At 39.9% G+C, this 26,865-nt stretch overlaps 1 protein-coding gene across 1 annotated transcript; it reads right to left on the bottom strand.

Annotated features, from left to right (window-relative positions):
* Positions 1-3,525: 3,525 nt before the first annotated feature.
* LOC146802522 (uncharacterized) lies at positions 3,526-24,950 on the bottom strand. Its single transcript, XM_085623767.1, has 4 exons — positions 24,431-24,950; positions 22,576-23,503; positions 18,688-21,647; positions 3,526-3,786 (listed from the first exon to the last, which is right to left on the bottom strand). The coding sequence occupies exons 3-4, from the start codon at positions 20,425-20,427 to the stop codon at positions 3,526-3,528; spliced, it is 2,001 nt and encodes a 666-aa protein (XP_085479893.1). The 5' UTR covers positions 20,428-21,647; positions 22,576-23,503; positions 24,431-24,950.
* Positions 24,951-26,865: the final 1,915 nt, after the last annotated feature.

Raw genomic sequence — 26,865 nt, 5'->3', positions numbered from 1 at the left:
TGCTGGAAGAGGCAAGTGAGGTGCAGAAAGAACAATCAATCAAGTGTTTGTTATGCGCGACTACTCACCCGTAAAGGTCCCAAGGCGCTGGGGAGGAGGGGAGTTACAGGTTCCAGTCCATCAAAGAGGGGGTCTGTCGAAGAGCCAAGTTTTGAGTTTTCTCGTGAAGATGGGGAGTGATGTTGTCTGTCTGAGGTAGAGCGGCAGGTCGTTCCATGCTCAGGCCTCCCGATCTGGACTTCCTGCTGCAGTGACCATGCATAGGAGAGCTAGGCTGATCATAGGGTTCTTTGGGGTGCGTGGGATTCGAGTCGGCTGTTCAGGTATGCTGGTCCGGTGTTGTGGAGGGCTTGGTGTGCGTGGCTGAGAATCTTGAAGGTGATTCTAGCCTCGATGGGGAGCCCGTGGAGTGTGCATAGGTTCTGGGGGGATGTGGCAGTGTCTTGGCAGATTGAGGATTAGTCTTGCGGCGGCGTCCTGGATGTTTTGTAGTTTGCGGTGAGGTTTTTGTTTATTCTGGTGTAGAGTGCGTTTCTGTAGTCAAGTCTGCTCTTGAAGAGGGCATGAGTGAAGGTCTTTCTGTGTTCAAGGGGATCCATTTGAAGGTCTTGCGTAGGATGCAGAGGATGTGGATGAAGGAGTTGATCTGGCAGTCCATTTTGAGTTCAGAGTCCAGGATGATTCTGAGGTTGCGTGCGTGGTCCATCGGGTTGGGTGGGTTTCAGAGGGTTGGGGGCCTCCAGGTGTTGTTCCACGGGGTGTCGTGGGTATCATCTGTATATGAAACAATGTTGAGTCTGTGGGTTCTGACGATAGGGGCAAACAGAGTCATGTAGATGTTTAACAACGTGGGGCTGAGGGAGGATCCCTAGGGGACTCCGCAGGTGGTTGTTGTAGGGTCAGAGAGGAAAGGAGGGAGTCTGACCCGCTGCATTCTGCCGGAGAGGAAAGAGTGGATCCAGTCGAGGGCCTTGTCCCAGATCCCTGCGTTGTAAAGTCTGCATGTTAGGGTGCGTTGAGAGACTGTGTCGAAAGCTACTAAGAGGTCAAGGAGGATGAAGGCTACTGTCTCTCCTCTGTCCAGGAGGGATCTGATGTCTCCTGTTGCGGCAAGGAGGGAGGTTTCTGTGCTGTGGTTTTTTCGGATTGAGAGGAGTCGAGGATGTTGTGCTCTTCGATGAAGGTGGCGAGTTGGCTGCTGATAGCTTTCTCGATGACTTTTGCTGGGAGCAGGGAGATGGTTCTGTAGTCTTTGAGGTCTGTGGGGTCCACCAAGGGTTTTTTCAGGAGGGGGTTGATCTCAGCGTGCTCCCAGTAGTCGGGGAAGGAGGTGTTCGCTACGAAGCGGTTGATGGTGTTGTGAAGCATGGGTGCGATGGTGTTGGCAGCTCTGTTGAAGATGTGTTGGGGGCAGGGGTCTCTGGGGGCCCCAGAGTGGATTGACTTCTTCGTCTTCAGTGTGTCTTCGGTGGTGAGGGCTGTCCAGCTGTCAATCATTGGCTTCAGGGTGTCGGGGTTCGTTGGTGAGGGTTCAATGTGTTGGCTACCTTCATTCAAGTTGTCATAAATGTTGTTGATTTTGTGGTGAAAGAAGGTGCTGAGTTTGTCGCAGAGGTCTTGTGAGGGAAGGATGTCTGTAGATTCGCTGGTAAGTTGGACGAACTCCTTGATGATGCTGAAGAGTTCTTTGCTGTGTGTGGTGATTCTGTCTTTGATTGCTATTTTTCTCGTATTTCTGATGAGTTGGTGGTGGGCATTGGTGGTAGCTCTGAAGTTGTTGTGGGCTTCGGTGGATTTGGAGTTCCTCCAGGCTTTTTCGAGGTGGTGGCATGTGCTTCTGGACTCTCGAAGTTCAGTGGTAAACCATCTGGCTTTCTTGGCGTGTGTGTTGTTGTTCTTCATAAGGGGGCTATGGTGTTGGCGCAGTCGGAGATCCATCTGTGCAGAGTTCGGGCTGCGGTGTTGGGGTCGTCGTCATCTGTGATGGTGGGGTGGAGTTGCCGAGTGAGGAGGTGAGCTTGTCATTGGTGATTTTGGTCCAGTTTCTTCGTGGGAGCAGGTGCTGGGTTCTGTGAATGGTGGGTGTTCTGACGGCGAATTGGATGCATCGATGGTCTGTCCACGGGAGTTTGGTGGTGTGGCTGAAAGTGATGGAGTTTCCTGTTGTGAAGAGGGGGTCGTGGGTGTGTCCTGCTGAGTGCATGGATTCGGTCATGATCTGGTGGAGTCCTATGTTGTGGAGGTTGTCCAGGAGGGATGTGGTGTTGGGGTCTAGTTGGTTGTCTAGGTGGAAGCTGAGGTCTCCCAGTAAGGCATAGTTGGTGGACGCAATGGCCTGCAGGGAGATGATGTCCGTGATGGAGTTGATGAATGGTTCATGGCGTCGGTAGATGAGGGTCATCAGAGGGTGGTGGTAGGGCTGGCCTGTATCTTGAAGTGTAGGTGTTCCATCAGGTGTGTGGGCTCATCACGGAGTGTGCTCATCCGGAGGGTGGATTTGTGGATAATGGCAATTTTCCCTCCAGGGTGGGTGGGGCGGTCCTTCTGGAGATCTTGTATACTTGGGGAATGGTGATTGGGATGTCTGGTCTCGAGGTGGTGCTGGTCCTGGTTTCGGTGAAGAACGCGACGTCCGGGGTGGTGCTGTTGAGGAGGTCCCAGATTTCCCTGGCGTATTTGTGGAGGGATCGGACGTTGAGGAGGATGCATTAAAGGGTCTTCCGTGCGGTTGTGTTCTTATGGGACGGTTGTGCTGGATCCGTGGTCTTTGCAGTGCTGCAGGTGTGCCAGTAGTGGTGACAGCTGAAGGGTCCATGGGTGTCAGCTGATGATGCTAGCTTGCACATTGTTGCAACCTGGGTTGAGTGCGTGGAGCGTCGCTGGGTTGTAGCGTTGTCGGGTCGGAGGTCTGGGGTTTCTGGCGCTGGTTGTGGTCGTGTCACGGTTGGGCACAGAAGGGCTTGCCTTTGGCACGCCAGTGGCACAGTGTGCAGCGGCCGCCATTAAGTAGGGGTAGGGGAGGGCTGGACAGCTGGGAGGCGGGAGCAAGGATGGACACTGACTTGGGCTGGTTGCGCTGGGTGGAGTGGCCACGGGGGCAGCAGCGGCAGGAGAAAATGGGTGAGAGGTGCCCAAAAAAAGAGGCAAAAACAGCGCAAAGTCTGAAAAATAAAGAAAGGTGGTAGATAAGTGAAAAAAAGTGATAGAAGTGATAGGAATAGAGTAAGAGGCTAAAAAACAGAGGTGAACGTAAAGAGGCTGGCAGAGTGAGTGGAGCGAGAGAAGGGGAGAGAAGTCCACTGGACCACCAGGGGTGAGGCGCAGGTATAGCCTATGGGTGGAGGAGGGCCTTGAACACCAACACTCGAGAGTGCAGGGGCTCAGGAGGGCCTCACTTGATGGTGGAGCGGCAAGGGTGGGGGAGCAATTTCACTGACAATAAGTCACTTGTCTGACAATAAGTCAGTTGTCTTGCTCTAAATCACAACATACATACATCAGTTACCAAAGCTACCAGGCATTATTCTAATCACTGTCAACTTCCAAATAACCCTCTTGGGTCCTCATTACAAGTGCCAAAGGTTTATGCCTGCTAGATAATCCCATTGAGTTATTAATACAAGGGGTATCGTTTATAAAGATTACTGGTGGAACCCTTAGATTTGCCTGAGAAACAGGCAATGCCAGGGAATCAGGAATTACAATTCTGATTCCCTGGAAGTTCCTCATTTTGCTCACTATTTTCTCTAGGAGAATGTGGCTGATTTTATCAGTCAGAATCTCCAACTGAAATAAACAGAGGTATTCTTATAATTCAAATGGGACCCATAACTCTTATTACCAGCCACAAGGCCCTATTGGAATTAAGTAGACTCTCACAATGAGTTAGTCAGGTCGTACTGAACCTATAATTTTAAATTATGAATATTCTTTCTACTACTACTTTCAAACGAAGCCAAAACTGTAACTCCAAATAGAATGGCTAAACCTGACAAAAAGGCATTAATATTCGAACATAGAGTTCAGTTAGTTGGAAGTTACGCTTTAAATAATGTAATTCTCTATTTTAAGCTATTTCAGATTTTGTTTCTAAGGTTGCAATGGATCAAAGGGTGTCAAAATGTATTTGAAATTATTTATTAATCCTTCTTTGGATTAGTAGTGTTTACATGTTCAGGCAGAATAGATCCTGTCAGCTTTAAATAATTTCTGTTATGAAGACAGTCATTTTACTGACCTTGTATTTCATTTTTTGTGTATTAAATTCAGCAGCAGTATTCTAAAAAAATGTAAATTCATCTATGTACGCCCATTCAAAAAAAGCTCCAACAGGCAATTTTGTTTCAACTAGCTACTCTCTAATTAAAGCCTGTTGGGCACATTTAATCTGTGCTTCATACCAAAGCCAGCAACTAGATCCATACTTAACATTGTGTACATCTCTTAAGCCAGTGTATTTATATGAGTAATGAAATTCAAACCTTTCTGCCCATTGAAATGGCATTAGGCTTATGGTATGTTATGTTTACATTTTAAAACTTGGCAAAACTAACTCTCCATTAGATTTTAGAACAGGGCCGTTAGTTACATGTGAAATCCTGTGATGGTAAATAGACAATAAATGCACCTAGATTGCTCTCTCAAAATGAATGTTAAATTTTACATTACTCATTGCCACGTGCAATTTTCATTCACACTGTTTTTACTGACTTCTCCCACAAGGGCAATATTGTCTTACATATATAAATCATGATGTCCTCTTTTACTTGTGATTGGATTGACAGAGCTATTGAAACGAATATGTGATGATACAATGCAAACAATTACAACGCATGCTTTTACAACGCAATTTTTACATCGCAACTACCATTACATCGCATGCCATTACAACGCATTTTTTAAAACTACCATTACAACGCATTCCATTACAATGCATACCTATACAACGCACACCATTACAACGCATATTATTTTTAGGGCAACAGTAGGGTAAGTGTTGGATAGTGTAGGGGTAAAATTACTATTCCCACTCCAGTGAGTGCAACAGTAAGGAAAGTGTTGGAATGTGTAGGGGTAAAAATGACTATTCCCATCTACTCCATAACCCATACCTGCCCTCAAACTAAAAAATCTCCATTACTTACCTTATAGTGCGTTGTAATGGCATGCGTTGTAAAAGCAGTACAATGTAATGACTGCATTGTGATGGATGTTTCCCATTTGAACAGCATTAATTTGGGAAACCCTTATAACTTGCCGTAAATTGCTAACTAAAGAATTACGTTTAGTATAATGATCTTTCTTTACCTTCAGATGAATGGAAGTTGAGTAGGACTGAAGGTGGGGGTAAGTATGTCAGAAACAGAGAAAGAACAATGGCTTCACAAAGTAACCAATGCTCGCTTTTTGTAACAAACCGAACAGAAGACTACAGTTCTCTAGTGATGTGGTGGAAAGCTTCTTGATTCAGAGTTAAGGAATACACTGAGCAATGACTTGATTAAAACGTTATAAAAAGGCAATAATGCATTGAGCATTGTCCATAAAAATAAATTTCTGCAAAGAGATCATAGAACCAATTAATCTTGCTTTATAAAATGATAGTAAGATAACATGGTAAGAGCACACAGGGTGGGGTTAAGGTTAAACTGAGAATAGTCTAAAGCAGGGACACTGAATTGAGGACCAGTGGGCCATTTGCGGCCTGATTAACTAGTACATCTGGCACCCTGGTGAACAGAAGGGAGAGTGAACCAAAACTGTAAAGTGTCAGGGCCTGATTCACAAAGGGCCTCTGCACTCATGGTGGAAGTCCCATACTCGTGTCGGGACCTCCAATCTGCAGTTTTTCATTGCGGAGGTCCCACCACAAGTGAGGGCCCCCGCCACGATTGCGGGGCCTCTGCCATGAGTGTAGATGTGATTTTTTAATTGGGCCTATAGTCATTGCTACAGAGCATTTCACACTCCGAACAGATGCAGAGAAGAGCCTTTGAGGAATCAAACTTTATTTACAAATTAAATGCAATTAAAATGCTCCAGCACCATATTAAGAACATTTTTACTTTTGGAGTTGCTAAAAAGATTGCGAATAACTACAGCACAGTAGCCTGAAAGGAAAAGGCATCAGGCCTATACCTTAAAGTGAGATTGATTGAGTAAATAGGAAGTCAACTGGATGCAATAAACCCTCAATTTGATTATTTTTCACTGTCTGTGAAAAAGGGAATTGCAACTGTTTGACTTCAGGAATCAAGGGACGAATGGACACAACTACTTTATAGTCACAAACACTCCTATTCCTAGTTTTCCACCACATAATAGCTTTTTTCTAGGAATTATATTTTAGAAGTCGGTATACCTTTATTGACTCCTAAAATAGGATTGCGACCCCATACTGATTTGGTGTTTGGAAGGGGCGGGTACTAATCACAAATCATTGGCACATCTCATACCAATTTGGTATTTGGAAGGGGCGGGTACTAATCGCAAATCATTGACACATCTCACACCAGTTTGGCATTTAGAAGGGGTGGGTAACAGGGGTCACTTCCCAATAACAAATCAATATGCGATTTTTCAAAGATTTGCGACCAAATCCTGTTTGCAAAACATTGAAAATCTACAGACTCCCAAGTTAGGGTGGTAAGCTATTCACCAAAGGGAAGGGGCATTTTGGGAAAGTAAAAATCTGGGGTGGAATAGACACTGGTCTAAGGGAACAACTTGTAAACTTTTCAAAATAAGAAGCATTTTTTTTAAACACAGCCCTGCTTCCTTTAAGGTTACTTTATTTGAGGCAATCATATACATGGTGGTCTGCTGACCATTGCAGGCAACAATCCCTGTGATAGCAACAATGGGAGTTAGTCAGATGTTGCTATCTACATCATTACTTTTCATGAGGTAAATTAGAATATGGCTCTCTTCCAATTGCAATTTCATGAAGCAACCTATTAGTACCTAAGTCTGGTCATATAATTCTTTCTTTTTTTCTCAAAAATTCTTGTTGCAAATTGCAACCGTTCTTTTTCCAACAACTATTTTGCACATTCAGTTACAGAAATGTTGGAAGTTTATTAATTATTCACAGTTCTAATCTGATCTTTTTGGAAAATAGATAACATTTTAGACAAATATTAATAATGTTTTCACAGCATGCAATATCAGTTCTAAGCTCAAAGTACTGCTGATGGATGTATGATAATCAGTTTATTAATCCTGGTAGAAAGCAAGGCTGGCCTTCTGAAGACAACATTTGCCAAGAACGAGCATTCAAATCAGAGGGCCATCTTGCTGAAATAACACCCACATCTTTTGGTTCCATTCTTTCTTAGACTCTAAATTGTGAGTAAGTGATTACTTAATAGTGAATAAACATCAGAATGAAAATACTGAATAGACCCAACGTACGAGGTTATTCAGTTCCATACTGTACAGTGGCAGGTCACTATGGCTTTATTCCTCATCAGGGCAGCTGATGGGACTTTTTATATAGACTTAGCTAGTGAAATGTCCATCCGCTAGTATGGGAGATGGATGTTCACTGTGACACTACCAGGGGACATTATGCCACATTTTGAGTAGTCGACCAAGGGAGCAGAGCTTGCTACCTTAGAGTATCTGTTCTCACAATGGAAGGAGTCAATCTGGAGTGAACTCTTGCATGGTATTCTTTCCAATCCTGTCTTGAATCATGGAATTTACACAATGAGTGTGGAAATGGAAACTCTGGTTCTAAAATATTGACGACTGATTCACTGAAAGTTAGAAATATTTTACACCTTTCTGTAAGGGTTTACCACTCTTTCTTTGACAGTCTTACATTTTTCTAATGTCAAGAAATGTAATAGGAGATCTCACTTGGTAGATGGAGAGGCAGAATTGCAACAGAAGTTGTCAAGATAGCACCATGATGCACCAAATTGTGAAGTATTTATAGTAACAAAAAGGTTTACCTCTGCCATAGTATTCCTAGAGTTCAAACTGACAATGATTTTTTTGAGACCTTCAAAGAATATAGGGCTGCATGTACAAATAATGCATTCAGTAAAAGTGGTTACAATTTGTTCACCAACTTTTATCAAATGCATTGGCATTTCGAAAAACAACCTTTCTATTATTAGGTAGTGTGTTGCAATTCAACCTATCCGATGAATATTAATAAGGTATGTCTAAAATTGCAACCTACTAAAATTCGCTGCCATCACAGGGATAGTGGCCTGCTGGGTTAAGCAAAGCACTGTGTCTGTGATTGCTTTTAAATAAAGCAATCCTTATTTTTTGCTGCATGGGGAACAGGATGTGTTTAAAAAAATGAAAAGCTTTGCAAACTTTTCATTAGGAGTAAGCAGGGGTCTAAAGCACCACTGTCTCTCCTAATATATGTTTTTGTTAAGGTGCAAAAAGGGTAATGGATATATCCAGGCCCCATTCAAATATCCAAAGGTTTACCACTCTTTAAAATTGATTGATATTTTAAGGAAACGCAAACTGGAAGGGATGCCTTAAACACACCCCTTCCAACTGATATTCGGCATGTCCTTGGATACTAATTTTGCGATACACCAAGCTGTTTTGTACATACCCTAAAACTATTTTCATGTATTAAAGGCTAAGATTTCGTAAATCACAACATTTGCAATGGGAACAAATTTGTACATGCGTCCTATAGTCCCTAATATTAGTATAACAAGAACTGGGAAAAAAACGTGCATCCTAGAGTGTCTACTACTGAAGAAAATTGAGAGAGATTCATCATTTATACAAAAATATATCCAAATAATGAATTTCAAATTGATGTAAACATGTGATGTCATAAGCAGTGCATTGCGGGGGTGCAAGTTCTAGTTAGATCAGCTAAATATAAATATAAACTTGAGCCTAGCTATAATGTCACTGTAACCTTTGGCTTTTTTAGTGATATATATATCTATATCGCCAGTAGGTAGTTAAAGTTAGGACTAAAACTGCCATAAGAAAAATATTTTTTGTTTTGCCAATCAATTTTAAGAAATCTTCCTGTTTTTGGTTCAGCTGCTTTGTTGAAAGTTTCGGGCTGATCTGTCAAGCGGGGGCCGAGAAAAAAGGGAGGTCATAAAACGTGTTTTCCCCACGTTATGTCTATTGGGATTTTTAATTTTTTTAAAACGACTACAGCTGGAACCACGGAACATAATTACACCAGGTTTGACAGAAAGCTAGATGCTGATCCAGAAAGCTTGCTTTATGTGATTTTGTGTAAATCCGTTCAGTAGTTTCAGAGATATTTAAGTTTAAAAAATATAGATATCTGGGAGCCCATCAGCCTACTTTAACCCTACTGAAATGTAATTGGCTGCCAACACTTCAACGAGGAAGTGTTGGCAGTCATCTTGGGACTTGGTTGAACCGAGTTCCACAACTTTTTTTTTAAAGAAGGGGGGAAGGGTACAAACACCTGCGGATCCAGCTGAAAAAGTAAAAAAGAAATGAAGTGCGGGCTCCCTCGCTTTGTTTATTATCAGCACCAGCAGATGGGCCAGGTCCCAGGGGCATTTGTAATTATAGGAGGGGGTGCTCGTGCCCCCCCCTGGGGCTTATTATGCCCTTGGGACCACTACCTCACTGGGGCTTCTTTAAATATTAAAGTGGGGGAGGCCCATAAAAAAATAAGCACTGTGCGTTGAAGGGGCGTTCAATGGGTGTTGTTGTGGGTGTTCCCACGCAACACCCATAGAACTAGACATGTGAATGCTACGCCACCCTAGAGGTGCTACAGCACGCATTGAAAGAGGAAAAAGCCTCTTGTGATTGTTTTTGTGCAGGAAGGTGTCCCTTCCTGCAGAAGAACAATCTCCCCACCACGCAGGCATGCTTGCAGCATGGTGCAAGGGAGCCTGCGCCGGCGCATGGCTGCAGTTTCTGCGCCAACGCTGGGGAAGCATAGAGATGCGATATATTCTTGTAAATATATTGCATCTCTGTGCTTCGAAACTAACGCAGCACGGCGCAGCAAAATTACTTGCTGCACTGTGCTGCGTTAGTTTGTTATACATCTGCCCCGCTGTTTCTACCACTCCTCCTCTCTCCATCACTCATTTTCCATCTATGCTAATTTTTTAACCTTCTCCATCATTCTCCTTCCCTCACCTTCCCTAACTGTCACTATCCTTTACTCATAGTCACTCCTATTCTCCTACTTCACTTCCTCCTGTCTGTATCTCACACCCCTTCACCTTTTCACATTCTTTCCTTCACTCTCCCTCACTCTGCTTTGCTCATTGAAATCCTGACTCCCTTTCTCTCACTCCAGTTTCCTAAATCCCTCCCTCCCCTCACTCCCATCACTCCACTTCTCTTACTTTCAATCCCTTTACCCTGCTGTACTTCATCCGCTTCATCTGTTACTCCCTTTTCCTATCTCCGTCCCCTACTCTCCTTTTCTCACTCCCCCCTCCCTCTCTCTCCATTACTCACTGCCATTCCCTTACTCATTTACTCTTCTTATCTGTATCCTCTACCCTTAGTCCTTTTGTTGCAGTCAGTCTTTCACTTCCCTTTCATGACTGTTCATAATTTCCTTTTCTCACTCATTCTGTCTGTCGTTTCCTCCTCTTCACTCAGTCATTTCAATCATTCATGTATACAGTACATATTCATTCAATCAAAATAAAAAACAGTATATTAGGTATATAGCTCTTTTTGGAGAAGTGTTTTTAGTCTTTTTTTTCTTTTATAATTTTTTTTTAGTTTTTTAACAATGTTTTATTGTTTTTGGATTTTTTTACAGCACCAAAACAAAACTGGGAATCAAAAACTGCTCAACAGGAACAAAAAAAAATAAAAAATTATGCCCTGGAGCATGTGTGCTGCTGTGTACGGTTTTCAATTACATTTATGCTACTCTCTCCGTAGCAAATTACCTCATTGCACACATTGCAATGAATGTGCACTTTTTGGAACAGGGCCGGATGTCAAGAGGCCTGGTGCATGGTGAATCTGCGGCCGCAGATGATGTGCTCGGCTGAGAAGGTCCAGGTGGAGGGTGCTCCCTTAGGGCTCTTGTGGTTTCACGAGCATACCAAATTGGATGCATTGATTTAAAGTGCCTGAGCATGCAATAAATACTGAAGGAGTATTTTTTGGCCGGATCCCCTCTAGACAGGACACTTCCGCAAATTGTACAAGTGACCTTTGGCGCATTCACTTTTTTTTGCCCCTCTGGAAAAGTAAAATAATTCCAAATAAAAGAGTGCTTCTGTTTGCTCTTTCTTGGTAGTTCTTGAAAGGTCTCCTCACTGTCTGAAGATGACTGGTGTTCTGCCATTTCACTGGAGTAGCTCTTCAGCAACCTTCTCTCTGGAACAGAAACTACTATGAACCAATGAAAAGTGTTGTTTCGTAATAACATGACTTGCCGTGCGCGCACCGTGTGCACACGGAGCATGCACGCATGCACACTCGGAGCACGCACGCGTGTGCACACGGAGTACGCACGCATGCGCACTCGGAGCACGCACGGAGCACGCACAGAGCACGCACGCATGCGCACACAAAGCACGCATGCGCACACGAAGACGGTGCGCGTACGGTACGCGCATGGTACACGCACGCATACGTGCACGCACGCACATGCACGCACGCATGCGCGCACAGTGCACGCACGGATCGGAAATGAATTACTTTGAACCCGATTTCCAAAACATAAAAAGGAGGCAGGGAAGACACTCCCTGACCCCCTAGACCTTCTCAGGGGGTCCCTAAAGGACCTCGTAAATAAAAAAATAAAAATTGTTTGATAAAAAAAAATCGGCCGTGCGCGCACGGTGCTCGCACAGATCGGAAATGAATAACTTTGAACCCGATTTCTAAAACATAAAAAGGAGGCATGGAAGACACTCCCTGACCCCCTAGACCTTCTCAGGGGGTCGCTAAAGGACCTCGTAAATAAAAAAAAAACATTTTGTTTGATAAAAAAAAAATCAGCCGTGAGCGCACGGTGCTCGCACGGATCAGAAATGAATAACTTTGAACCCGATTTCTAAAACATAAAAAGGAGGCAGGGAAGACACTCCCTGACCCCCTAGACCTTCTCATGGGGTCGCTAAAGGAACTCGTAAATAAAAAAAAAACATTTTGTTTGATAAAAAAAATCGGTACGCGCACGGTGCGCACACGGTGCGCGCACCATGAAAAGCCCTTAAAAAAAATACCAACATTTTAAACTGTTTATAAGCTTATAGAAGATATTAACTATGCTGTTCAACTTTATCCATATTAAAAAAAAAAAGAGCTGAGCCATTCCATATTACAGGATACAGTCAATCTATAACTATATACATAGGTAGTTTATTGTAAAATAAATATATAAAAAATATAATAATACATAGATAAATTAGCATTTAAAAAACTTTACAAATTCACTAAAAAAAACATAGGTTTTACACACGTTATAGTTAGAAATTAGCATTTAAAAAACCATGCAAATTCACTGAAAAAAACATAGGTTTCACACACGTTATAGTTAGGAATTAGCATTTAAAAAACCTTTGAAATTCACTGAAAATCCATAGGTTTCACACACGTTATAGTTACGAATTAGCATTTAAAAAACCTTGCAAATTCACTGAAAAAACCATAGGTTTCACACATGTTATAGTTAGCTGCACATTTCACTCGTACAAAACCATTGAAATTCCCCCGTTATAGTTAGTTCAGCTAACTATAACTCGCGCGACCGCAATCCACTGCTGATGACATCACATATTACATCAATCATGACATGGTCAGTGACATCACTGATGACATCTCAAATGACATCACTGATGACATCACTGATGACGTCATCCAGTGAATATGTGTCTTTCTGAAAAATAAATATTTTTTATATATGTATATCTAAAGGTTAATGGAAGGATAAGTGGGTAAATAAGTGTCTAAATGGATGTTTTTTTTTTGAAAAATTAATTGTATAAATGACTTATTAACTGTATCTTAGTGAATACAAGTATCAGTGAGTAATGTTTAAATATTTAAATATCTGTATCAGTGTCTCACTTTGTGTATAAGTGGCTGCATGGGTTGATGAGAAGCTACATGACTGTGTATATGGGTTATTAGTTCGTTTTTAGAGTATCAGTATGAGTGTCTGTATGGTTCAGTGGGGGATATTACCTAGCATATAGATGCATGAATGAGTGACTCACTGTTTGTATGTGTTTTGAAGACAGCATGTGAGCAGGACAGTATGGGTGGATGAGTGTGTATATGGGTGAGTAAGAGAGTGAATGACTGTCTCAATATCTATATATATATATAATCGCTCCATTGCACTTCTAGCCAGCGCACTCGCGGACGAGTGCTTTGATCCCAGAGGTGCGGCCGTGAAAATATATGCCCGCGCCGTTTTCCTAAAATCGTGTCCAAGGAAAGAAGCACTCACAGGGGTTTCTTTTCAATATCCGTCAATGTTTATTGAGGAGCAAACATGACGCGTTTCGGCATCCGCCTTATTCTGATGTTTTTGAATTTCCCTTAGGCCAAATAGTATTTTTTTTTTTTTCCTGGAATAAATTTCCAAGGGAAAACCATTAAAATTCTAAAGTTTAATCTGTCCAGATCTCACCAATTCTCTGTAACATTTTGGTTCACGAAAACTTTTTGAATAATTTATTTAGTCCACAATAGAATTGCTTACTTTTCCACATGGCCAAATAGTAATTTTTTAAATCATTTTTGAAAAAATTTCCAATGGCAGTCCAATAGCATTCCATAATTTAAAATGTGCAGAAGTTACCGATTATCTCTAAATTATTGGTTTTTGAAAATTGCATTAAAATTTAAAAAAGTCCACATTACAATTGGTTATCTTTCCTTTAGGCCAAATGATAATTTTAAAAATCTTTTTTCTACAAAATTGCAATGGTAATCCAGTAAAATGGTAAAATTATTTTGTCCAGATCTTGCCAAATCTCTCTAAAATTTAGGTTTCAGGAAGATTAGATAGGAATTTGCTAAATCAAAAGGCAAACGTTGTTTGAAAATCAATTGGGAATCATTACACAGTGTCCAGCCTTTTTCAAATTTTAGATAAACTGTGTAATGTCCAGAAGTAACAGTAGGTCCATCATGGAAAATTATTGCAACAGTTACAAAAGTTTTTCCTGAAATTGATAATTGCTGTCCTGTAAACTTCTTTATTAAAGTATCCAATTTTGATCCATCAGCTCTACATCGTTGCATCATTAAAATTACATACTGTCCGTATTCCCTTAAAATTAATGTTGAAAACATGTCAGAATTACACTCACCACATTTCATGCTATGATTAGCATCTTTAACTAATTTTGCAAAAGTGACTGTTTTACTCTCTGGCAATGTCAAATAAATAAACCTTTCATTATCAACAATAGAGCCACATATATTATAACAATTATCACAACTATGTTCCCATTTATAAGAGAGACCAAAAAAAATGTCAATGGGAACTCCTTCTTCTTCCACTACCTGAAGAAAATACATCAAAAATTCGTGTGCATCTTGCTGTTCATTTTGAGAAAACTGTGTTCGTCCTGAACATACATCTAAAAGTTTTCTAATTTCAGTAGCACTTTCTATTTGAGTTTTATCTTTACTCAGCTTTTCAAAAAGGAGACTGAGCTCTGAACAGAATCTTTTTCCCTGATTTACTATTATCTGCTCTTGCAAACTTTCCAGATAAAATGCAACATTCAGCACTACATTAGCGTAGCAGTTGACACCAGAGCTATTTTCAAAATGACATCCTACAACCAGTTCTTCATTTTCCTTATTCTTTTTGCTTGCAATTACATCACTCCTCTTTTTTTTCCTCTTCTCTACATCTTCATTACAGATATTCTCATTTCTCCTTTTACGAGAAACTACACGTTTCTCCAACACAGGATACTGACCTAAATGAGGAGCATAGCTTCTTCTTAATCTATTATACTCCTTTACACAGTTTGTATCAGCACTAACTTTTGAGTCATCAAAGTCTATCATGAATAAACCTGATAATGTTTTGACTCGTGACAAAGCTACATATGCCATACCTTCTTTGAACACAGTTGAACCAATGTTCACAAATGCACAATCTACAGTCAATCCTTGAGACTTGTGGATAGTTACAGCATATGCTAGTGAAAACGGAAACTGCTTCCTACGTACATATAAGTCTTTCACAAGCATGAAACGAACTGAACAACGACAAATGTCTTTAACTTCCTCTATCTGATCAAATTTTATCTGTAAACATTCAATTCCTTCTTTTTTCTGATAATTAATAAAACCCACAACTCTTCCCATCGCTCCATTCACTAAGCCTTTCTCAACATCCAAATTTCTCCTTAAAAACACTCTACAGTTCATGCAAACATAAAGATTTTTTTCTAATCCTGCTGTTTTGGAGATGTTCTTCTCTAGTGAGTCCAATTTATTTTTCAGTTTGCCTGTTACTGTGACTGTAATTCTTCCATCCTCAATTTTGTCCACTGCTTCCAATTTCCTGATGTCTTCCTTTTCCAATTTCAAAAGCTCCTCATTAAATATTGAGCATTCACGTAGAGTTGGCATTAAGCAGATGACACTTTTGTTTTCTGCAATATTCTTGTATATTTTCTCTGCAACTATTTCTTCCTTTGGAAATAAATTATGTAGCAGCCGACTCTGTAATGCTTTTTTCCCAACATCTGTGAGTAGTCCAATCCTGATATCTTTCAGAATACTTCCATATTCTTCATCGTTTGCTTGCCTCATATTAGTTGTAAGTTCCTTGTACTCAAAGAAGGACCAAATATTTGTATTTCCAATGCTTCCCAATGACTTCTTTGTGTCTTCATGTGTCACAGTATTAAACACTGGTTGTCCTTTAACTGGAGTAAGTTGCAAAAGATCGCCAAAAACTATGACGTGTTTTCCACCAAATAACACGTCATAGTCTGTCTTCAAAATTTGCTGCATTCTTAAATGCACAAAGGCAAGCATTAAGTTTGATACCATGCTCACCTCATCAATAATGAGAACTTGCATCTTCTTCAATACTCGTGAAACTTCCAAGGATGCTTCTCCAGTTAGCTTGTTGAATTGTATTTTGTTCTCATGCTCCACTGGTAACATTAGCAAACGATGTAAGGTGATTCCTTTTATGTTATATGCTGCTAACCCAGTTGGAGCAGTAACCACACAAGACAAAGTAGAATCTGTTTTTTGCTTTAGGTAGCTTCTGATGACTTTAATTAGGAAACTTTTTCCAGTGCCAGCTTGTCCGCTTACATACATCCTGATTGGATGAAATGATGTGCATGAGCACTCTTTTTTGATATGTAGAAATCCGTGATCAATTTTGTTTTTGATCTCTTCATAAATTTGTTGCTGCTCTTGATTCAGTTGTCTTTCCAAATTTTCTAAGTCTATAAATTCTTCTTGAGCTTGATTCATAGCCGTTTCCACTTCATTCATGGCTATTGATGCTTCATTTTCAACGATTGGTTGTCCTAGGGGATCTTGACTGTGTGTTCCTGAACTTTGGCTGTCCTGAGAACTGTCTCTAGCTATTTCTGCTGCAATTGTAGTTTCCTGTTCAATTTCTTCATTTAACATTTGCAGATAAGTTGAGAATGTACTGCATTGTATGCTGTCTTTGCAAGCATTAAAAGAATCTTCATAGCTCTGGAATTCTCCCAGTAGTTCATCCTCTGTACGCCATGGTTTAAACAACTGTAAAAGAGCCAAGTAGTAAAATTCTTTCTTGTCGGTAGTGTCGCAACTCAGCTTCCGGTGATTTATCAAACTTCCTTTGGTTTGCTTCACCAAACATCCTTCTTCACCAACAACTTTATATTTTCCACTGTTGATGTCTTCTGCAGCTTTCCGTGAATAAATGTAGTTCTGCAGCACTTCATAGAGACACATGTTCTCCAGATGATGACTTCTCTTGGGATAATATGTGTCCAACATGTTTGTTTTCAATATGTCTGTACTTTCTGGGTCATTCTCAGCCAAATATTCAATTTCTCCAACAGATTTCAGTACCCGATTTCTCATTGCTGCAAGGCCTAAACTTGCCCAAATTATTCTTCTTGACTTCGAGTAGAGACTTGCAGAAGATAACCTATCTGAACATTCGTAGGATCCAATTTCTCGATGCGATAACATCTTCAAACTGAAACTGTACAGCTTCTTACTGACAGTCTTCTCGTGAGAAATCTCTTCCCACATTTCCTTCAATTCTGTTTTTTCTGATTTCGTAATGTAAGACGTTACATATCGAGCAACAGCAATGGAATTGTCAGCAACATACTGTATATCCATGTTAGCGTTCCACATGGATAAAATGACTGGGTTGTAGTCATTTATATTTTTTGATTCTTCTTTTCTTTTAAGGTTGTAGGTATTCTTAGGTGATTTTCTTGTGATAGTATGTCTCACAGCTGACATAAAACTGTTGACTCTTCCATTTGTAAGAACAGGTCTAGGAAATCCAAATCGACATTTAGTGTAGTATTTTTCTTTGCTCTTGTATTTCCGTCGACAGTATTTTCCACACCGATGACTTTGGAAACGTAGAACTTGCTCCTTTAACTTGTTCTCTTCTGTGCTTTTAGGTATAGCACATGTTGCATATTCTTCAATGTAAGATAACACTGCTTCATCAGTATCTGTTCCAAACTTTGGGGCATCCTTGATCCACAGCAGCATATGAATATGAGGAGCACCTCTTGCCTGGTACTCTTTTCTCCAAAAGAAATCCACTACTTCTCCAAGGGGTGGATTTTTTTTATTGCAGATGAAGGACATCATAGCCTCAAATCTATGATTGAAATATCTGCAAACATTAACCGGATCCAATGAGCACAGTTCTCCTGCTGTCTTGTATTCGATGTTTTCAATGTTTGAATTGGCCTCTCGTAGAAAATCCAGTAAATCATCCCAAGCGTACTCGGCGCAGCTTAGGGTAAGGAACCATGTTGGTGTTCCTAAGTTGCGTAACATGCATTTTAGTTCACCATGGCGTCGGTACCAATATTCATTTGTCCCACGCTGACAAGCCATCAGATTGATCAGTTGTGTTTCCAAATGATCATCTCGGTGCTGCACTTTCTCCATAAAATCCTTAGCAGACACATTTTGTAAATGTACTCCACTTTTTAAAATGTGATTTACTGCATAAGACAGTGCAGACAAGTCGCTTTCAAATAAAAGATGGAACAAATAAGGGATACTTTGTCGAAATCTGGGATCTTCAGCATATAGTCTTGTAGTCCGATACTCAGAAGCTGGAATCTGTTCTGGACGTTCATCGTATCGTCCTCCTTTTCCTTTAGGAAACAGCTGGGGAAAACATCGAGCTTCCAAGCTCTCCTCCCATACACTCACGGGATTTCCTTTTGCTTTCTTCATCTGAAAGAGATCAATATTGTCTCCCATAACTTCTTTCGAATGGAGAGGATGTATGCTAAAATGTTCATAAATTTCTTCTTCCTTTGACTTGTCCACTTTTTCAATTTGTCCAGTTGGTGTTTCTGTGTCTCCTTGTAAATCTTCTTCTTCTTCTTCTTCTTCTTCTTCTATATAAATTGATTCATACCATTTGTTATTTTTTTTCAAATACAAATTTGCTCTTTGTACTTTCCGCACATCTACCAGCTCCTGCCAAATCTTCTTATTCTTTGTAGGTACACCATTAACCAGAATAATTAATGGTTCAGTTTCCAAAGTATCCGCATCAATAGTTTCCATATTTTTTTTCAAATCCAAGGGCAAATACACCACTCTACCTTTTAAACCTCTCAGTAAATCTGAAGGAGGTAATTTACCAGTTTTGGGCTCCATACGTACTATGGTCTGGAACGGATGAACACATTGAATGAGTATAGACTCATATGTATTTAATTCAGAAAGTTCAGCAGGAATAGCATCCAATTCTAAATTATTATGTACAGCTCTGGTCGGCATTCTATTTTCCTCTAACTTGTTGTAGCAGTATTTACAAATACGCTGATCTTCACCCAATTCAAAACAATTTTCAAGAAATATATATGTGGCAAAATCCATCCACTTATAATTATCTTCATTTTCACTCTTTCTGTAGAGATCAACATTCCTAGTTTGTTTTCTATAATGAGTTCTGCGGCAACAAATACAAGTAACATTTGGTCTTTCATTAGAGACTATTGCAAATTTTGTTATGTGATCATTAAATGTGTTACTTACAGAGGGTTCTACATTCTCTTCCACTTCTGCCTCATTTACTGTGTCCTTCTCTGCACTGTTTTCTTCAGGACCAAAGTAACAAAACTGAATTTCATCAACAACCTTCTCTACATCTGATACCGTTCCTCGGAACAGAGCCCTATTCAATTCATTTAACTTTATTGCTGGACTTTTGGCAAAATACAACCGTCTCACAAACTTTCTCATTTCAGTATGATGAACAGCCAGCATCCTAAAATGATGGAAAACACTATTGCACACTTTTCTAGATAGACAAGCAAGAGAATGACCCTGCAAACCAGTATTCTCTCTCACTCTGCATGGATCCAGACTTTGAAGCACCTTAATCTTTTGTTTTACACTTTTTTTACTATATTCTCTTAGAAACTCTCGAAATCTGTCAATAGATTCCTGACGCACAGTGCAAATACTACTACAATTCCAAGTGTACACTGGGGCTTTAGGACGTCTCCCCATTGCCTCATCTGCCATCACTTGTACCTCATCTCTTGGAACCATTATCTCCTTCTCCATTATGCAACCATTTTTTACTTCGTATGAACGACCTCTGGTGTCAACTGCATGCAGCAAACTATTACTTTGAAAATAGCTTTCTTCATTAAAAAAAGGTTCACTACTTGAACTATGCATCCACTTTCCTAAAAACACTTTACAAAAGTTTGTTCTGTTCACTACTCTTTTGCTTTTGCTTTGTGATTTCAGTACATTAACCATTTTATCTAATGTACGCATCCTATTCAAAATTAATATGAATAGTTTCCTTTTTAATTCTAATGCTTTTGCTGCAATGGCTTCAATTTCTTTTTTTCTCTTATAATATTTAGCCTTTTGCTTATATTTCTTTATATCCTTTATCAAATTGGACATAACTCTTCTCTGAAACATTTTTCTACGTATCTCTTTAAATGCTGTTTTTCTGTTTATGTTAAACTTTTCAATTGCAGAAGGTATATTTGCATTAACTAAATCCTCAATTTTTTGCTGTTCTGTAGGTTTTGTTACATTTTTCCGAGAACAGACATTTTGTACATTTTTGTTTGTTTTCAATATTTTGTTTAGGAATTGTTTTTTTTGCTTACCAGAAGATTTTTTCTTTTTCCCAACATCAGCATCTTCTACTAACTTTGGTCCTCCAGTTGTCCTCAAATATAGTTTTTTTTTTAGCGTTTTTTGAACTCGAGATTTTGTAGGCATCTTAAATTTTGTTCACTGTTCTTCAGCAATACCTGAAAAAAACTAAAAAAAAATCCTTTATTGTATTTAAATATATTACTACATTTCTTTTCACAACAGTCACAAAACGAAATTTCTTTGCCATTTTGAATGCACACAAACTGCTCTTTTTTTAAAATTTATTTAAATGCACATGTCCAAGCTTTTTTTTTTTTTCAGATCACCACCGTGTGTATTCTCTGTGACTGCCTACACTCCAGCAGGGGCAACCAGCCTTAGTGATGCTGAATATATTTGCATTACAGACTTAAACCTGAAAACCCCACTCGCTTCTAATTACTGTGCATGACTATACATGGCAAGCACATGGGTGTGTGCTAAGCCTCTGCTTTTTCCCCCAAAAATTCGCTCCTCTTTTCCATCTACTGCAACTGTGAAATCACCAGAGGAAGACGCAATAAATTTCTGCCTATAATTCTTCTATGCACACAGAGTCATGTTATCACATTAGTGCCAAAACGAAATTTCTTTGCCAATTTGAAAGCACACTTACTGCTCTTTTTTTTTCGGGCCAAGTGAAAATCTCTTTTTACACTTTGAAATCACTTTTACAGACTGACACATTCTGAAACCTTTTTTTTAAATTTATTTAAATGCACATGTCCAAGCTGTTTTTTTTTCAGACCACCACCGTGTGTATTCTCTGTGACTGCCTACACTCCAGCAGGGGCAACCAGCCTTAGTGATGCTGAATATATTTGCATTACAGACTTAAACCTGAAAACCCCACTCGCTTCTAATTACTGTGCATGACTATACATGGCAAGCACATGGGTGTGTGCTAAGCCTCTGCTTCTTCCCCCAAAAATTCGCTCCTCTTTTCCATCTACTGCAACTGTGAAATCACCAGAGCAAGACGCAATAAATTTCTGCCTATAATTCTTCTATGCACACAGAGTCATGTTTTCACATTAGTGCCAAAACGAAATTTCTTTGCCAATTTGAAAGCACACTTACTGCTCTTTTTTTTTCGGGCCAAGTGAAAATCTCTTTTTACACTTTGAAATCACTTTTACAGACTGACACATTCTGAAACCTTTTTTTTAAATTTATTTAAATGCACATGTCCAAGCTGTTTTTTTTTCAGACCACCACCGTGTGTATTCTCTGTGACTGCCTACACTCCAGCAGGGGCAACCAGCCTTAGTGATGCTGAATGTATTTGCATTACAGACTTAAACCTGAAAACCCCACTCGCTTCTAATTACTGTGCATGACTATACATGGCAAGCACATGGGTGTGTGCTAACCCTCTGCTTCTTCCCCCAAAAATTCGCTCCTCTTTTCCATCTACTGCAACTGTGAAATCACCAGAGCAAGACGCAATACATTTCTGCCTATAATTCTTCTATGCACACAGAGTCATGTTTTCACATTAGTGCCAAAACGAAATTTCTTTGCCAATTTGAAAGCACACTTACTGCTCTTTTTTTTTTGGGCCAAGTGAAAATCTCTTTTTACACTTTGAAATCACTTTTACAGACTGACACATTCTGAAACCTTTTTTTTAAATTTATTTAAATGCACATGTCCAAGCTGTTTTTTTTTCAGACCACCACCGTGTGTATTCTCTGTGACTGCCTACACTCCAGCAGGGGCAACCAGCCTTAGTGATGCTGAATGTATTTGCATTACAGACTTAAACCTGAAAACCCCACTCGCTTCTAATTACTGTGCATGACTATACATGGCAAGCACATGGGTGTGTGCTAAGCCTCTGCTTCTTCCCCCAAAAATTCGCTCCTCTTTTCCATCTACTGCAACTGTGAAATCACCAGAGCAAGACGCAATAAATTTCTGCCTATAATTCTTCTATGGACACAGAGTCATGTTTTCACATTAGTGCCAAAACGAAATTTATTTGCCAATTTGAAAGCACACTTACTGCTCTTTTTTTTTTGGGCCAAGTGAAAATCTCTTTTTACACTTTGAAATCACTTTTACAGACTGACACATTCTGAAACCTTTTTTTTAAATTTATTTAAATGCACATGTCCAAGCTGTTTTTTTTTCAGACCACCACCGTGTGTATTCTCTGTGACTGCCTACACTCCAGCAGGGGCAACCAGCCTTAGTGATGCTGAATGTATTTGCATTACAGACTTAAACCTGAAAACCCCACTCGCTTCTAATTACTGTGCATGACTATACATGGCAAGCACATGGGTGTGTGCTAAGCCTCTGCTTCTTCCCCCAAAAATTCGCTCCTCTTTTCCATCTACTGCAACTGTGAAATCACCAGAGCAAGACGCAATAAATTTCTGCCTATAATTCTTCTATGCACACAGAGTCATGTTTTCACATTAGTGCCAAAACGAAATTTCTTTGCCAATTTGAAAGCACACTTACTGCTCTTTTTTTTTTGGGCCAAGTGAAAATCTCTTTTTACACTTTGAAATCACTTTTACAGACTGACACATTCTGAAACCTTTTTTTAAAATTTATTTAAATGCACATGTCCAAGCTGTTTTTTTTTCAGATCACCACCGTGTGTATTCTCTGTGACTGCCTACACTCCAGCAGGGGCAACCAGCCTTAGTGATGCTGAATATATTTGCATTACAGACTTAAACCTGAAAACCCCACTCGCTTCTAATTACTGTGCATGACTATACATGGCAAGCACATGGGTGTGTGCTAAGCCTCTGCTTCTTCCCCCAAAAATTCGCTCCTCTTTTCCATCTACTGCAACTGTGAAATCACCAGAGCAAAACGCAATAAATTTCTGCCTATAATTCTTCTATGCACACAGAGTCATGTTTTCACATTAGTGCCAAAACGAAATTTCTTTGCCAATTTGAAAGCACACTTACTGCTCTTTTTTTTTCGGGCCAAGTGATAATCTCTTTTTACACTTTGAAATCACTTTTACAGACTGACACATTCTGAAACCTTTTTTTTAAATTTATTTAAATGCACATGTCCAAGCTGTTTTTTTTTCAGACCACCACCGTGTGTATTCTCTGTGACTGCCTACACTCCAGCAGGGGCAACCAGCCTTAGTGATGCTGAATGTATTTGCATTACAGACTTAAACCTGAAAACCCCACTCGCTTCTAATTACTGTGCATGACTATACATGGCAAGCACATGGGTGTGTGCTAACCCTCTGCTTCTTCCCCCAAAAATTCGCTCCTCTTTTCCATCTACTGCAACTGTGAAATCACCAGAGCAAGACGCAATAAATTTCTGCCTATAATTCTTCTATGCACACAGAGTCATGTTTTCACATTAGTGCCAAAACGAAATTTCTTTGCCAATTTGAAAGCACACTTACTGCTCTTTTTTTTTTGGGCCAAGTGAAAATCTCTTTTTACACTTTGAAATCACTTTTACAGACTGACACATTCTGAAACCTTTTTTTAAAATTTATTTAAATGCACATGTCCAAGCTGTTTTTTTTTCAGACCACCACCGTGTGTATTCTCTGTGACTGCCTACACTCCAGCAGGGGCAACCAGCCTTAGTGATGCTGAATGTATTTGCATTACAGACTTAAACCTGAAAACCCCACTCGCTTCTAATTACTGTGCATGACTATACATGGCAAGCACATGGGTGTGTGCTAACCCTCTGCTTCTTCCCCCAAAAATTCGCTCCTCTTTTCCATCTACTGCAACTGTGAAATCACCAGAGCAAGACGCAATAAATTTCTGCCTATAATTCTTCTATGCACACAGAGTCATGTTTTCACATTAGTGCCAAAACGAAATTTCTTTGCCAATTTGAAAGCACACTTACTGCTCTTTTTTTTCGGGCCAAGTGAAAATCTCTTTTTACACTTTGAAATCACTTTTACAGACTGACACATTCTGAAACCTTTTTTTAAAATTTATTTAAATGCACATGTCCAAGCTGTTTTTTTTTCAGACCACCACCGTGTGTATTCTCTGTGACTGCCTACACTCCAGCAGGAGCAACCAGCCTTAGTGATGCTGAATGTATTTGCATTACAGACTTAAACCTGAAAACCCCACTCGCTTCTAATTACTGTGCATGACTATACATGGCAAGCACATGGGTGTGTGCTAAGCCTCTGCTTCTTCCCCCAAAAATTCGCTCCTCTTTTCCATCTACTGCAACTGTGAAATCACCAGAGCAAGACGCAATAAATTTCTGCCTATAATTCTTCTATGGACACAGAGTCATGTTTTCACATTAGTGCCAAAACGAAATTTCTTTGCCAATTTGAAAGCACACTTACTGCTCTTTTTTTTTTGGGCCAAGTGAAAATCTCTTTTTACACTTTGAAATCACTTTTACAGACTGACACATTCAGAAACCTTTTTTTTAAATTTATTTAAATGCACATGTCCAAGCTGGTTTTTTTTCAGACCACCACCGTGTGTATTCTCTGTGACTGCCTACACTCCAGCAGGGGCAACCAGCCTTAGTGATGCTGAATGTATTTGCATTACAGACTTAAACCTGAAAACCCCACTCGCTTCTAATTACTGTGCATGACTATACATGGCAAGCACATGGGTGTGTGCTAAGCCTCTGCTTCTTCCCCCAAAAATTCGCTCCTCTTTTCCATCTACTGCAACTGTGAAATCACCAGAGCAAGACGCAATAAATTTCTGCCTATAATTCTTCTATGCACACAGAGTCATGTTTTCACATTAGTGCCAAAACGAAATTTCTTTGCCAATTTGAAAGCACACTTACTGCTCTTTTTTTTTTGGGCCAAGTGAAAATCTCTTTTTACACTTTGAAATCACTTTTACAGACTGACACATTCTGAAACCTTTTTTTTAAATTTATTTAAATGCACATGTCCAAGCTGTTTTTTTTTCAGACCACCACCGTGTGTATTCTCTGTGACTGCCTACACTCCAGCAGGGGCAACCAGCCTTAGTGATGCTGAATGTATTTGCATTACAGACTTAAACCTGAAAACCCCACTCGCTTCTAATTACTGTGCATGACTATACATGGCAAGCACATGGGTGTGTGCTAACCCTCTGCTTCTTCCCCCAAAAATTCGCTCCTCTTTTCCATCTACTGCAACTGTGAAATCACCAGAGCAAGACGCAATAAATTTCTGCCTATAATTCTTCTATGCACACAGAGTCATGTTTTCACATTAGTGCCAAAACGAAATTTCTTTGCCAATTTGAAAGCACACTTACTGCTCTTTTTTTTTTGGGCCAAGTGAAAATCTCTTTTTACACTTTGAAATCACTTTTACAGACTGACACATTCTGAAACCTTTTTTTTAAATTTATTTAAATGCACATGTCCAAGCTGTTTTTTTTTCAGACCACCACCGTGTGTATTCTCTGTGACTGCCTACACTCCAGCAGGGGCAACCAGCCTTAGTGATGCTGAATGTATTTGCATTACAGACTTAAACCTGAAAACCCCACTCGCTTCTAATTACTGTGCATGACTATACATGGCAAGCACATGGGTGTGTGCTAACCCTCTGCTTCTTCCCCCAAAAATTCGCTCCTCTTTTCCATCTACTGCAACTGTGAAATCACCAGAGCAAGACGCAATAAATTTCTGCCTATAATTCTTCTATGCACACAGAGTCATGTTTTCACATTAGTGCCAAAACGAAATTTCTTTGCCAATTTGAAAGCACACTTACTGCTCTTTTTTTTTTGGGCCAAGTGAAAATCTCTTTTTACACTTTGAAATCACTTTTACAGACTGACACATTCTGAAACCTTTTTTTTAAATTTATTTAAATGCACATGTCCAAGCTGTTTTTTTTTCAGACCACCACCGTGTGTATTCTCTGTGACTGCCTACACTCCAGCAGGAGCAACCAGCCTTAGTGATGCTGAATGTATTTGCATTACAGACTTAAACCTGAAAACCCCACTCGCTTCTAATTACTGTGCATGACTATACATGGCAAGCACATGGGTGTGTGCTAAGCCTCTGCTTCTTCCCCCAAAAATTCGCTCCTCTTTTCCATCTACTGCAACTGTGAAATCACCAGAGCAAGACGCAATAAATTTCTGCCTATAATTCTTCTATGGACACAGAGTCATGTTTTCACATTAGTGCCAAAACGAAATTTCTTTGCCAATTTGAAAGCACACTTACTGCTCTTTTTTTTTCGGGCCAAGTGAAAATCTCTTTTACAGACTGACACATTATGAATCCACCATGTGTAACTACAACAAAAACAATTCCCATTTCTATTATTCATTTCTTAAGTTACCACATACATCCCCTCTCAAACTGTAAACTCACCTTTAAAATTAGTTAGTTGTGAAAGAAATGTGTCACTCAAACAGCAGATTATCAGAGCCAGGATCTCTGTTCTGTACACCTCTCTCCTCTCAGCAGAACCAGATAATGGCAAACTTTCCCTCTATTTTTCCACACATATACATGTAAGTTTCAAATCTCAGTGCTTCCCCCTTTTTTTCAAATGTAATG

This window comes from Triturus cristatus, chromosome 8 (assembly GCF_964204655.1).
Source record: "Triturus cristatus chromosome 8, aTriCri1.1, whole genome shotgun sequence".
Taxonomy (NCBI): Eukaryota; Metazoa; Chordata; class Amphibia; order Caudata; family Salamandridae; genus Triturus; species Triturus cristatus.
This window is presented reverse-complemented; position numbering and strand designations above follow the sequence as displayed.

Bases quoted from the DNA above. Each gene is read 5' to 3' on its own strand.
- LOC146802522 (XM_085623767.1), bottom strand. From the start codon at position 20,427: ATGCCTACAAAATCTCGAGTTCAAAAAACGCTAAAAAAAAAACTATAT. The intron at 3,787-18,687 runs GTTAATGGTGTA...TGTTTATTTCAG, and splicing joins CTGAACCATTAATTATTCTG to TTGGAGATTCTGACTGATAA.